The sequence below is a fragment of the Drosophila rhopaloa genome, unplaced genomic scaffold (genome assembly GCF_018152115.1).
Source record: "Drosophila rhopaloa isolate 14029-0021.01 unplaced genomic scaffold, ASM1815211v1 contig_2, whole genome shotgun sequence".
Taxonomy (NCBI): Eukaryota; Metazoa; Arthropoda; class Insecta; order Diptera; family Drosophilidae; genus Drosophila; species Drosophila rhopaloa.
The window spans coordinates 22,798,018-22,812,643 of record NW_025335083.1 but is presented as its reverse complement, the minus strand read 5'-3'; the positions used below and the strand labels follow the sequence as shown (position 1 = coordinate 22,812,643).

At 39.6% G+C, this 14,626-nt stretch overlaps 2 protein-coding genes across 5 annotated transcripts in view; one reads left to right on the top strand and one right to left on the bottom strand.

Moving 5' to 3' along the window:
* LOC108049587 (protein eyes shut) overlaps nucleotides 1–14,626 on the top strand; it is a 56,509-nt gene that overhangs the window by 38,815 nt on the left and 3,068 nt on the right. For both annotated transcript variants that reach the window (XM_044460359.1, XM_044460358.1), the window contains exons 6-12: nucleotides 1,063–1,415; nucleotides 8,015–8,287; nucleotides 10,060–10,352; nucleotides 10,779–11,439; nucleotides 11,503–11,666; nucleotides 11,818–12,549; nucleotides 12,914–13,156. In XM_044460359.1, coding sequence (XP_044316294.1) covers nucleotides 1,063–1,415; nucleotides 8,015–8,287; nucleotides 10,060–10,352; nucleotides 10,779–11,439; nucleotides 11,503–11,666; nucleotides 11,818–12,549; nucleotides 12,914–13,156 — 2,719 coding nt within the window. The remainder of the gene's footprint in view (nucleotides 1–1,062; nucleotides 1,416–8,014; nucleotides 8,288–10,059; nucleotides 10,353–10,778; nucleotides 11,440–11,502; nucleotides 11,667–11,817; nucleotides 12,550–12,913; nucleotides 13,157–14,626) is intronic.
* Nucleotides 1–14,626, bottom strand: part of LOC108042574 (MKRN2 opposite strand protein) — a 58,493-nt gene that overhangs the window by 42,386 nt on the left and 1,481 nt on the right. For all 3 annotated transcript variants that reach the window (XM_044460361.1, XM_044460363.1, XM_044460362.1), the window contains exon 2: nucleotides 10,433–10,472. The gene's annotated coding sequence lies outside the window, so the exon portion shown is untranslated. The remainder of the gene's footprint in view (nucleotides 1–10,432; nucleotides 10,473–14,626) is intronic.

Sequence of the window (14,626 nt, the reverse complement as noted above, 5' to 3'; positions counted from 1 at the left end):
ATTTTAAATTTTTTTATATTTAAATTCAGGAAATATCAAAAAACTTTCTTTTTTATTGTCAGCCTTCTAAATCAAGCATTTATTTATACTAACATAAACTCGAACAGAAAGGTTTTTGTTATAGATAAGGAATGGTTGGATCATAGATAATTCATAGACGTCAATGCAATGGTTGTAATTACCTCTTGAAGACATTATCGAATAACCTGAAGAACAGGTTGTATACAGAAGTTTTCCATAACTTTTGTCATATATTTTTTTTAGGGCAACAACTCGACAACTCCCTGAAGCAACTTCCAACATATGGATAACTTCCCATTAAGAGGTTGTCATTTTACCACCCTCAACCCAAAGGCATTGGCCACGTGACGGCTTCCCCTTACCCCTCCATTTTCTTACACTTAATTTGCTCAATTTGAGGGGAGAGGGGGAAAAATCGGAGAAAAGTTTTCGGTGCCTGTGCGTGGTCTTTTCCGTTTTCCCTTTTTCCCGACCCCTGTTTTCCCTGGTTCGCCTGTTGCAGTTTTCTCCTTGCACTTTAAGTGTCCCTCGGTGCGGCATAAATTATTAAAACCAGGACAATGAACAAGTCGAAGAGGAAGACGAAGGGAATGCCGCGGCGGAGAGCCAAAAAGTTAATTCATATTACTTTTCAATTTATTGGCATTTTTCGAACGTGCTCTTCTTATTGAAAGGCGACCAGAAGTCGTCGCTCTTTCCAAGAGGGGCGGGCAGAAATTAAATTAAAATTGTTCAAGTTTTGTTCCGCTTTTTGTTCCGCTTTTTGGTGCGACTTTCCTATAAGTTTTAGAGCAAAGTTCGGGCTGTAAATAATTTGTAGCTACTCGAAAATATGTGCATTGAAAGTGTAAGAGAAATGCTCACGAAATCGGAAATATAGCCTTTCATAATTGTAACAAAATCTATTGATTTACACTACTTCTTATTTATGATTACTTAAAACCAAATTTAGATCGGGTCGAAACTTTAATACTCTTATTAGATATATAAAATATTATCTTCTTCAATGCTTACTTAATTTATTTTGAATATTTTTTTCAGTGTGTTTGTCGCTTTGACCGCCAGGGTCCGCTATGCGAGCTGCCAATCGTCATCCGGAACGCAGCGTTCTCTGGGGACTCGTACGTGTCGCACCGCATCTACAAGGACATCGGGGCCCACGAGTCCTTGGACGCCGTCCTGCCCATGCACATCCAGCTGAAGGTGCGAACGCGGGCCACCAACGGACTGATCATGCTGGCGGCGGCCCAGGGAACCAAGGGCGGCCACTACATGGCCCTCTTCCTGCAGAAAGGACTCATGCAGTTCCAGTTCTCCTGCGGACTGCAGACGATGCTGCTGAGCGAACTGGAAACGCCGGTGAACACCGGCCACGAAATTACCATTCGAGCTGAGTAAGTGAAAAGTGTCGACCACGGAATGCAATTACGCGTGTACATTCACTTGGGGAAAAGTTGGTGAAAACTTAAGGGCCAAAAACATTGGTTTTTGGAAAACAAGAGGTTCACTTCCATTAAATTTTATATAAATTAAACCAAGAAGGAAAGCAAACTTAGACAACCCGAAGTCAATATACATTAAACCACAAACCAAACAACATATATGGTATGGTTAATGATTTAACGCACCAACAGACAACCTGATCAACTCTTCTGGCGATGTTGATCAATAAGATATATTCGTTATAAATATCTCCTTCACTGCAGTACAAACTTTTGAATGAAATTATAATACACTCATTAACGGGTATAAAAAAGCATTAAAATATTAGACTTTCCCACAATCTTTTAAAGAGCTTTGATACCAAATTCTAATTAGATGCGATTTTTCCCAGTGCAGGCTGGTAAGTGTGAGCCAACCTCAACTTGCGGATGATTGAGAGGGGCGGCGACGACTGTCGGCATGTTAATTAACTTTTTAAACTGCGCACGCGGCAAGGTGGAGGTCAGCATATGGGTCAGTGTCAGGGAGCAGGCGGCCAGGACATTGGCCATTAAACGTGGCCCGCGAGGATTCCCATTTCGTCCTCCGTTCGTCCGCAGAGACCACAAATTATAATGCTTCAAGTGTAGAATAAATTGCAGTTTTTTAGCTTCTCTTCTGTGCTGGCCTTCCACTTACCATTTCCGCTCGCCCATTTCCTTGAACATTAAATCCTGCGGGGCATCCGTTTGCCATCCATGCGTAATTAGTTGGAGATTTTTTCTGGTTGGCTCTTCCTTTATTTTTCCTTGGTTGAAAATTTAATTTACCGCATTTGCTATGCTCACACCGAGCATTTTCGCTAACGGGATGAGGAGGCGGACTCGTGCGTAATTAATCGTTTAACTAACATTTCCTGGCCAAAGCCAACACTTGCCAAATGTAAGGAAAAAGAGCAAACCGATTTAAAAGTTATTCAAATATTTTCATTATCGCAGCACCATTACATTCGAAATGGGAAAATAAAGTTTAAATGAGTTTTGGTTGCATCAGATGTGCGAAAATATAAGTTAAAAGGCGAATAAATTTAGAAGCATTAAAAATTATAGAATGTAAAAGTTAATAAATGAATAAACGTAAAATTCGCTCTTTCTCGAAAAAGAAAAAATAGTTGATTGATAAAATCAATCACTTGAGAATTTTTAACGTGTTGAGTTAATGGTCTTCAAATAGTCCTGCCATATTCAAATTACCACCACTTAGGTCGTCATCAAATTGTCAGCAAATCAAAAGGAACAATCACTCAATTGTCCATGAAGAAAATCGGTTGTTTACAATTCAGCTGTGAGCAATTACCTAAAAATTGCCATCAAACTGATGGGTTAAACGCATATGGAAAATGACCAAATAATCGTTTTAGGCGAATAATTCTGTACTGCGGCCGTGGTAAATCTGGGAAAATGGAATTCCCCCGGCGAATCAAGGATAGACGAAACGTTGGTATAAACAGGACATTAGGGAATAAATATATATCAAAAAGTAGGACAAAGAGTGAGCGAGAACGCTGCCCATATAAATAATTTACCACAGGGAGAACAATGAGTGAAAGTGAGAGGCAGTGAGGGGGACACATTCACATTTTACGACTATCGAATCGACCACAAATTTACTTTTTAGCACTTGGTCCCAGCTCGGGGCGATCCAATGTCCGATGTTAAGGGCTCTCTCGTTCTATATATACGTGCACAGAGGAAAATCAGAGTATTAAAAAATAAGGTCAAGTTATACACGTTTATCAATCATTCCTTTTGGCATACTTGTAAATATCCAATCAAAAAAATTTTAGACCTAGTATATAACAAACATTTAAAGTTTCGTAAAAGGATTCTTTGTACTTTACACAATGGTGCCTTCCCACAAAAAAAATTTCAATTTAAGTAATATCAATTTTGCAAATTAATAACTTATCTATTTACCATTTATAAGATTCACTTTTATTACTCAGATTTAAATCAAATAATAATTTTTATTTAAAAATATTTCAAATGTTTTAGTATTTGCAGATAAAATTTTTCCCTGTGTATTTATATTATATTACTTTCCTTCTTGCGCTTTGTTGGGTGTTGTTTTTGTGTTTTGGTCTGGCAAGTGGATTTACGAGCAACAAATTTATGTTCGTTGCCTATTTTTATTTGCCTTGCGTGCTTAATCGTCCGAGCAGAGGGAGCAAAGGACTTTTTCGCCCGGGGGCCATTCGATGACGATGATGACGATGTCGGACCTTCGATGAACTATAGTGGCCAGCCCCTTCTGGGAAATCTAACCGTGGTGGGCGAATCCCACTCTCTAATGAGCCAAATGCCCGGCGCAATTGACATTTTACTTAAGGACCTTCATCGAACTGGTGTTGCGCACAATTAGTGTAATTAGAAAGCAATAACAATTACCGTTAGTCGGGCCTAATTGCGGCTACATTTCTTTGCGCTTTCGACGGAAATTTCGTTTTAATTATTTCGAATTCGCTTAACACAATTCTCGAATAAAGTTCATTAATTAGGATGAGATGCTTTCTTTGGCAGTTTCCGCAGCTAAGAACTTTTCAAAAGCATTCAATTGGCCGTGTCAATAAATTATATTCAAGGATTGTAACAGCGCCTGAAGCGTTTGTACGACCACGTATATATGTAGTGATCCTGAAAGTAGGCTCTATAAATACATAGGTACATATGCACTTAGCTTTAGCGTTGCCAAAATTGGTGGACCTCAGCTGCAGCTGCATTAGGTCAGCTGGCATAAGTCAGCTGCAACAGAGTCGCAATACAAAGCTCGGCTTCCGCACCGCAGCCAACTTTACAGGCCCACATCCGAATTCCGGCCACGTTCTTTTCTTATAAAGTTTTCAAAGCGATCACACGCGTTTAATTCGAGTGCGGCAGGCTAAGTCCAAAAAAAGTGACACAAGTTTTAAAAATCGAGTGCAGCACGCTAAGTCCCCAAAAAGGTAGGCAGACAAGTTTTGTTAATCCAGTGGGATATATGCTTATATTGTCGGCAATCAATCCAGGCATTTTCTTGAACCCTACTGGATCAGCGAGCCGCATTGGCCACCTGCGGCTGCAGCAAGTGCATCGAGGGACGCGCCCAGCGAACACCGGAAGATCGACGGATACCCACAGTGTCTACGGGAGCACCCCTTTTCTGCCATACTTGCAGTCACGCGGTCGCCCACCGCGTCCACGGGAGCACCCACCGCGTCCCCAGGAGCACCCTCCGGCAGCCGTGCCTGCAGCCACGCGGTCGCCCACCGTGTCTACGGGAGCACCCACCGCGTACACAGGAGCACCCTCAGCGGACAACCAAGCATCAGCGGTTTCACATCGCAATCTAAGGCCTAAAGTTCTCTGAGTGTTCAGTTAATCTAAGCGGACAGAAAAGCCGCTCCTTTTGTAACCGCCTCAGCCAGCAGCAGCAATTAATTAGGCAGCAAACAAGAGCCGCAGCATCTATGTAGTTATATCGCGCACAGTGAATATGTAGTCCCCCAGGAGTCCCGATCAGGGCCCAAGTTTAACTTGGCCAAAACGCGAGTGTTAAGGCTCGATCACGTGGAATGGAAAATACCCAACGGGGTTAGGGAGAGCCTGAAAGCGGACCCGCAGATGAGGTTTGCCATCACCGATACACTCGCAAATAGTGAGCCGCCGTGCTGCGACAAATAACTCATGGATTCGCAGCTTTCTAATTATTTTAAAGGAAATTAAATTTGCACAGTGTTCGAATATCTTTAAAATTTAACACACTCCGGATGAGTGCACTGAGAGAAAATTTTGAAATAATATTAAATTAAATATTAAATAAAAATAAAATTATTTTAGGAACAGAAAATATAGGAATAGGTAGAACCGAATGAAAGAATAAAATTGAAATCATGTAACGGTTCGGTTTTAGGAAATTGTTAATTAAGCAAATAATTGGTTGGCTAAAACATGTGAATGCTCTGTATGTATTTAACCCATTGCGATCCAGAGTCGCTATTCTTTTACAGACACCGCTCGGGAGATCGATCTTTCGTCGTGGAGAATACAAGTGAGTCACTACAAAACAATTTTTATTCTGTCGTTAATTTATACTCGGCATTCGAATTTATTGATTAATAAAATAGTTAAACAAAAGTTAAAGAGAACATGTTGAAAGCGAATTAAATTGTAGATTTTTTTTATGGACATTATTAAAACATTTGTTGTCCTAAAGCCGAACGCGATTCATTATTAGAAGAACAGTTAAAAATAATAAATAATTAAATAATAATACTAGTAAGGAAATAAAATTAAATGAATACACTGAGAAAAAAATACAACCTTTAGAACCAAATAATGGAAAATATATATATATTTTGTATATTAAGTAAAACTTATCTATGGAACAAACAATGAAATTTTTAAATATTTTATATATATTAAGCCCTTATTAAAATTTAAGATTATCTTATACTATTATCTTTATCTTTATGAAGTTCTCATTCCCTTTTATTATTAACGTTTGCGCTTGTATTTCACTTAAGCCTTTGCACACTCAATGTTGCTCTGACAACTTAGGCATAGAATTTAATTTAGATTATTAAAAATGGATTTAAACGAAATCATGGAGTAGTTATTTGGCTAGAACTCTGCTGATGATTATGCGGTCGTAAGGGTATCTAAAGGGATCACGCGAATTATAAATCGGATCTAGTGATCTTAGGTAGGGCGGGCCACAGGCGTACCAACATCGGCGTCTCGTTTACTGAATTTTCCTTTTCCTTTTTTCTTTCTCTTAATTTAATCTATCTCTCTACTGGAATTAATTTACCTTCTCCCGGTTTCTCTCCATTGTCTACGATTTAATTTCTTTCGTCGTCGCAAGCACGCTCAATTTTCGATTAATAATAATAGGCAAGTACCAGATCTGAATTAGCAAGACCTCCACCCCCAAAGCCGACGAGCTAGAGCCGGATACTATAGCGTGCCCCGCAAAGTCAGATCTGTGTCCAATACTGTGCAACATAAGGTTGCACGTTACAGGATTTGCCTCTGCCTCACGCCCAAGAAAAATAAACTCCCTTGAATGTAAACAATGCTAATTTAATTTGTTGTTCAGTCAAATGTAGCTAATTGAACTTTAAATAGCATTGAAAGGAAGTTCGGATTTTTGGTTTTGGCTCATTAATGGAACTATAAATGGTAATTAATTTGGCCTATTTAAAAGAGTCTCAAATTAATGGGCTTTTAAAGTTTAAAGCCACGTAGGCTTAACATTGTGTAGAACGGTGGTTTAAATTTTAAACAATTTCCGAGTAATTCGTCGAACATTGTAATCTAAAGAGCAAAACTAAAGAAAACAAAGGAAAATCACCGTCAAATACATTTTACATATGTTGTAAAAACTAAATGCAATCAGGCAAAACTTTTTCCATCTAGCCAGCATATGGGAAACTTTTTACAGCTTTTCCTGCCTTCATAAAATAACAATAAAATATGTGTCCTTCTGCAGGCATTTATTGCACTGGCTTTTTGGCATTAAAACGTCTACATTCAAATGCAATAAACGCGAAGATATGAATCCCAGTTCGTCCATCTGCAAACAGATGGTCCAACCCCAAAACCGAACAAAAAGAGAAAACTCTTCTGACAACAAATAAAATCAGAAATACTGCAGATGAGTCCTCACAACAAAGGCTTTTCAAATAAAAGCAGGTGACATTCGACCAAGGGGGGCAATAAAAATTGGTGGCCCCATTCGGAAAAGGGGGAAATTCTCCGAGTAACTCCAACCTGTGCCATTACCTCCATCACATCAAAGGGCCGGTAAAAAATTCCATACCATCGCGGGACAGGCGAAACAAAAATTTGACAGTCGATTGACATTACAACCAATTGTTGGGCTGAGTGGAAAAGAAACTGGCCAGGAGACAGTGGGTTGGATTCAAGGGTGATTAACATAAATTGGGAATAGATATTATTCGAGTTCCATGATTAATTTTAAGAGCTTAACATATTAGTATACAGTCCTTTAAGTCTGAATACCGTACACAAAACACATCTAATATTTTGTTGATAAAAATTTGGCAAAATTTAAAGAAATTAAATTATAAATTCTGAATAATTTTCAGTAGTCCCCATTAAAAATCTACCTATTTCTCTTATTATTAAACTCGCTCAGCAAACTTTTAAAAAGAATTTAACCACTGTAAGCAATATGGGGTCTGGAAAAAGTTGGCTACGTTGAAAGGTCACCAGGCAAAAGGTAGCCATGGATAACAGATTGCTGGCAGGACCCTTTTTTGGGTGGATACGGGAAATCGCAACGCAGGTTGGGTGATTGTGGTGTCATAAATATTTTCACGCATTGGCATGTTGGGAATTTCTCCTCAAAAGTCGTCCCTGAAAGTCGGGAATGCAGGGAGTGTCACCCGCGCCAAAAAGAAAGTGCGCCGTTTTAAATATTTCATGCAATAGAGTACCGAAAAAAAATTAAGAAGTAAAAGGTAAAAAGTAAAAGAGCTAAAGGAATGCCTCGAATGTCCCTTTTGCAGATTGGACTTCAGCCGGAATTACACACACTGCAACGCCTCGCTGCTGGTGAACGACACGCTGGCCATGTCCGGGGATCAGCCCACCTGGCTGAAGCTGCTGCCCCCGCGCCTCCACACCCCCGAGGCGATACTGAACACCTGGCTGCACCTGGGCGGAGCGCCCCAGGCTCCGATTGGCCTGATTATCGAATTGCCGCCGGCCCAGAGCGGCACCGGCTTCACCGGCTGCCTCCATACGCTGCGCATCAACGGACAGAGTCGCGAGATTTTCGGGTGAGTTTGCCACTTAGGAATGCATTATGGAAATCACTTAGATGGTAGTAGGAAAAAATAAATCTGTGACAGCCCAAAATAATTGGGCATTGATTTTGGTACAATATCAATAAAAATATATAGCGAAGGTGAAAGATGAATACAATTATGATCAAACAAAACCATTAGTAGTGAGCATAATGGCAAATCAAATAATATTTATTAGACTTTCAAAAGAAATCTTAGTTAATTATTTTAACATTTAAATCTTAAAATATTTGAATAAAAGCATTAACCGTTTTAATTTAAATTTAAATAATTTTTCTAGGAACTGCCACTAATTTATTATCAGCAATCTATTGCTGATAAATATTTCACAATAAATAATAAAGTTTTAAGTTAGTAATTAGTTAGGACTTCAAAAAGAATATTTTTCTCAGTGCCCTCTATCGTCCATTCCCACTCTCCATGTTTGTTTGCCCTTTGGGCACTTTGAACGCTGGACCACGGCTAATGAACAGCGCCCAAAAAGTTACGACTTCTTTTGGGCCGAAGGCGAGGGGAGTGGGCGCATGTATCTCCGCCGGGGGCACCTCTTAAATAGTAATGCCGCTTACACTCTTCCGGATCCCCAAAGGCGAAACGGCGAAGAAAGGGCGGGAATAAAATTAAACCATCAAAATGCTGACACACAAAGTTGCAGGTGGTGAAAGCCTTGAAGGAGTTGCATTAAAGGCCGGAATATACGGCCACGTAAAGAACTTATTTCGTTGGTACATGAAAAAATTAACTCTGTTTACGTGCGGAGATAAAACGGAAAATGACCGCGGGTTACAGGCATACGGCTAATTCACCCAAAGCCCATATATACTAAAAGCTCTCGCATGTGTCCACTGAGATAGGGAAAAAAAAGCGGAAGTGCAGTTCAAATGAGTTATAAAAAATACGTTTTTCTAACTCTCAATTCTAACTTTAGAAATAAAACGTATGTATATACCTAAAATCGAATATCATTACTTCACATTCCAATTAACCAAATTGATTACATTATTCTCTATCGATTTGTAATTCAACATTCCAATTCTTGTTTGTGAATTCCATAAATGCATTAAGAGTTCTTAACGAAGTCCGTGCTCCCGTATACTTAAAGTTTCTTTACTAAAGTCACTTCTTAACCATAAAAGAAATAGCCATGCTAAAAGCTTATATAATATGGCCTCTTACCAAATTTGCCAGTGAAAATGCAGCCAACTTGATGAAAAGGACATCTCGAATGGAGGTGGAATGGGGATGATGGGATGAGGACAGCCAGTCAGCGAATGCGGAAGCCATTCGTCAGTGTGCAACGTTCATAAAAGCGCGAATACAAACAGATGGCCCAAACGAAGAGGGGGGCGGGGCTAAAGCGGGTCAGAAAATGGGCAGGGGGTGGTGCAAAAGGGGCGGTCACATCCGTGTCGACAGCGCTGACAGCTGTGGGCTGTTTGTCAAATGACGCAAAAGGATGGCGAAAAGGACACTCTGTCCATGGTATTGGCATGTTGAATTAGCCCAGCTCATGAAATTAGCAGCGACACCTAACTCATCGCCCTGTCTTAATTCTACACAGCAAATAAAAATGTTCCACAAAATCAAACGGAAATTTACTGATCAATTTGTGTTTATAATTGAACGGAAATATAGATAAACTTTTAGCAGCTTGTAGTTATATTTTCTAGAAGTTTGAAACTACCATAGATTTTTGTAAGGAAAAAAATAAAATCCTCACTAACAGTGAATATTTTTCCGTGTAGGGATGCCCTGGATGGCTTTGGCATTACCGAATGCGGTTCCCTGGCCTGTCTATCGAGTCCTTGCCGCAATGGCGCCGCCTGCATTAAGATCGAAACCAACGATCTTGACGAGAACGGCGAGAAGGCGGAGAAGTGGAAGTGCAAGTGCCCCACGGGATACATGGGACCCACCTGCGAGATATCCGTGTGCGAGGACAACCCGTGCCAATACGGTGGAACCTGCGTACAATTTCCGGGCAGCGGCTATCTCTGCCTGTGCCCGCTGGGCAAACACGGTCACTACTGCGAGCACAGTAAGTACTTATACGCAAATTGTTATGATTCTAATACACGATTCTATCACACGAACATGACTTCCTTTGATAAAACTTACCTATACTTTAAATGCTCTTGCAATCAAATGGTATCCAATCCTGAAATTAAAAAGGAAACAAATTTAAAGATTAGATAATAAAGAAACAGTATCCAAATTACAAAATACAAGAAGATAATCTTAGCTTTAAAATAATATTGAATGTTTTTTGTTATGAAATTGTTTTCTGAATATCAAAAAAAGTTAACAAAATTAATATGCAAAGAATTCATTTCTCATGTCTATGTCCCTTTTTTATATATTTCCTACAAACCATAGAATGACATATAAAACAAGTTAACTTAATGTACCATGTTATTAAGGTAAAATTTCTTTATATTTATTTAAAATGTTATATTTTTTCTAGATCTTGAAGTGGCCCTGCCCTCGTTCTCCGGCAGTGTTAATGGCCTCTCATCGTTTGTGGCCTACACGGTACCAATTCCCCTGGAGTATTCCCTCGAGCTGAGCTTTAAGATCCTGCCGCAAACCATGTCGCAGATTTCCCTGCTGGCCTTCTTCGGCCAGTCGGGCTATCACGACGAGAAGAGCGATCACCTGGCGGTGAGCTTTATCCAGGGATATATAATGCTCACATGGAATTTGGGAGCTGGACCTCGTCGCATTTTCACCCAGAAACCCATTGACTTCCGGCTGGATGCTCCGCGAGTTCCCTACGAAATCAAAGTGGGACGCATTGGTCGACAGGCGTGGCTTTCGGTGGACGGAAAGTTCAATATCACGGGTCGTTCGCCCGGAAGTGGCAGTCGTATGGATGTGCTGCCTATTTTGTATCTTGGAGGCCATGAAATAGCCAATTTCAATACGCTACCGCACGATTTGCCACTGCACTCGGGATTTCAGGGATGCATCTACGATGTGCAGTTGAAGGCGGGTCAGGTCACTGTTCCGCTGCAGGAGACGCGTGGGGTCAGAGGTCGCGGGGTGGGTCAATGTGGAACCAGGGAATGCCATCGCCACGCCTGCCAGCACGATGGCGCCTGTCTGCAGCATGGAGCAACCTTTACGTGAGCTCTACTTTCCAAGTTGTTCGAATTATAAATTAATTTTTAAATTTTTATGGAAACTAGTTGCATCTGCCAGGAGGGCTGGTATGGTCCACTCTGCGCCCAGCCCACGAATCCCTGCGACTCATTCAATAACAAATGCTACGAGGACGCCACTTGTGTGCCACTGGTCAATGGCTATGAATGTGACTGTCCTGTAGGACGAACGGGCAAAAACTGCGAGGAGGGTAAGTTGTAATATTACTAAATAATTACCCAATAAAATAATATTAAAATAATACATAATCAATAATAAAGCAAACAATTAATTAAAAATCAATAGAAGACTCTATTTTTGGATAGTATTAAATAAATTTTAAAATACTCCTTATTCCTCAGAAATCCGTTCCCTGAGCGATGTATCCCTGACTGGCAGACGTTCGTATCTGGCGGTTCGCTGGCCATATTTATATGATGGCGGTGATAAACTGGGTGCCAAGCGTTCCCAAATGGTCAGCTACCGGAACTTCACCAAGAAGCTAATGCCCCCGAAACCGATAACCACGCCCAGCACCCACTTTGTAATGAAACTGCTGAACGAGGTGGAAAAACAGAGGAGTTTCTCGCCAGTTCCTTTAATGGGATCGAAGACATTTGAGGAGCACCACCGAGTACAGTTCTTCTTTATCGAGTTCCAACTGCGTCCGCTCTCGGAAAGAGGATTGCTTTTATACTTTGGCACCCTCAACAACAATCAAGACAAGAAGATTGGCTTCGTATCCCTATCCCTGCAAGGTGGTGTGGTGGAGTTCAGGATCTCAGGGCCAAGTACTCATGTGACGGTGGTGCGGAGTGTCCGGATGTTGGCCATCGGCGAGTGGCACAAGATCAAGATGGCGCAGCGGGGCAGATGGCTGACCTTATGGGTGGAGGGCAGCGCCTCATCGGCCTTGGCCCCTTCGGCCGAGGTCCTGGTCGAACCGGACTCCCTGCTCTACATTGGCGGACTGAAGGATGTGTCCAAGCTGCCGCACAACGCCATCTCTGGATTCCCCATTCCATTCAGAGGATGTGTCCGCGGATTGGTGGTCAGTGGAACTCGCATTGTGCTCAACGAAACCAACATTGTGGGTGCGTAAACTTAAACTTTAACTTAAACTGATATTGATCCAGTTTAAATATATACTTAAAAAAATATACTTAAAATTATCACTCTCAAAAATTAAGCATTACATTTAATGATAGATTTTTGGGAAACATGTTTTGCAACCTTTAGGGGAAAAGATTTAATTATCAGTTGTTGATATTTTGTAAAAACGGACAGACGGACATAATAATAAAGAATACATATACTTTATAGTATCGAAAAAGCAAAGTACACAAATAATAAAAGTTATTTATTCAATATCTATTTAATTTTTAACGGTTGCAAGTTTATAACTAATTGATTAAGTTGTCTGAATAAATAAATATATTTTTTTTATTCAACCCATAGAATCGCGCAATATTCGAGACTGTGATGGCACCGCCTGTGGCGGAGATTCCTGCGAATCTGGAGGACATTGTTGGCTGGATGAGAAGCTGCAACCGCACTGCATCTGCCCGGAATATGCAAAAGGAGATCGCTGCGAATATTCGGAGACATGCAAGCTCATTCCGTGCAAAAATAATGGAAGATGCCTAAGAAGTGGGCGCTGTTCGTGTCCAAATGGCTGGGGAGGCTTCTACTGTGAGATTGGTAAGTGCCCAAAAAGAATATAACAAAGTAACCGAAAGGTCAATAACCGTAAGCCTATTGGGTGCAGCTTATGATTCAGTGAGTTTCCAAAAAATAAGTGTTTTAGTTACAGTAGCAATAAATCATACTAATGACGAGGAAAACAAGTTTCATAAATCTTCGCGCAGCTTCAAGTTCAATTCTCGAAAATGTGTCACGAGTAAAAGTTTGTTTTCGCAATTCCTACAGAAGCTAAAATTATTTTATTGTTATTTTTTTATGATCTCTTTGTGTGTTTTGTTCTGCGGAGTTTTGGGGCAAACAAGTTTCGGAGCCGCAGAGTAGAACAACATTATTATTATAATTAGAGATTGACGGCAACAGAAAATAACCATTAACGGCGGCATTTGGATTCTGGATGGTTCAGTGCATAGCGGGGTCAGGAAGTTGGTTGGCCAAAAAAAACAACACTGAAATTAGCGATCTGTGATTCACAACAAAGGCAATAACTGCCCACAAAATGAGCACTACAAATCCGAATGTTAATAGAGATGGAGAATAATTAAAACTTGTCATGACTCAAAGTTGAATGCTCTCGTTTTTTTTCAAAACAAATTTGCATAGTTGTTTCAAAGAAGAATATTTATTTATATTATAACAAATAAATATATCCATATTTAGAAAAATATAATTAAAAGAATTAATGTATTCAAACAATCTTGGCAGTGTTTTAATATTCTTTTATAATTTAACAACTGCTTAGTATAACTGCTTCTATAAACTTTCACAGACATTTTTAATTACCCAATCAGTAATTTCAATATTTTATTGCCCCCTCATAAATGCAACATTATTCAAAATAATAATGACACTAACCGAAACATCAATCAAGCATCTGCAAAACAAGCTTTTTGATTATATGAAATCGGCAGATGCGTTTTTTTTCTTTATCCATCGGATGTTATATGTGGGGATTCAGCTGTTTGCCTTTCACTTATTAGCAAATTGTAAATTAACATGCCACAAAAGCAAGTTAAAGTTAAAATTAAAAAAAAAACGCAAGTCGGTGAAGGAATAATTATTAGATAAGAAATATAGGCAAAACGTTGAAGATAGACTAACGAAAAATAAGAATTAGGTAAAGCGATGACCCCGAAACATAGGTACAAACATGATAGACAAGTGTGACAAGATGCTTTATGAAGAAAAAAGAAATAGAGAAAAGTGAGAGGAATTGTAAAGAAAATTAATAACCACACGATAATAAAGATTAATCTTTGCCTCGAGTTCAGGTTCTCAAGATGAATCATAACGAGAAAAAAAAACTGGAAAGCTAGGGAAGTTGAAGAAAATGCTGACAAATGGAAGTAAAATTGGAAATAAAAATGATACACACAGAAAAAAATAAGTAATTTTAATGTGTTACTTAAAATTATTTACTAAAAAACGTTAAATTTAAAAATGAAAATTGGAAAATGTTTTAAAATGATT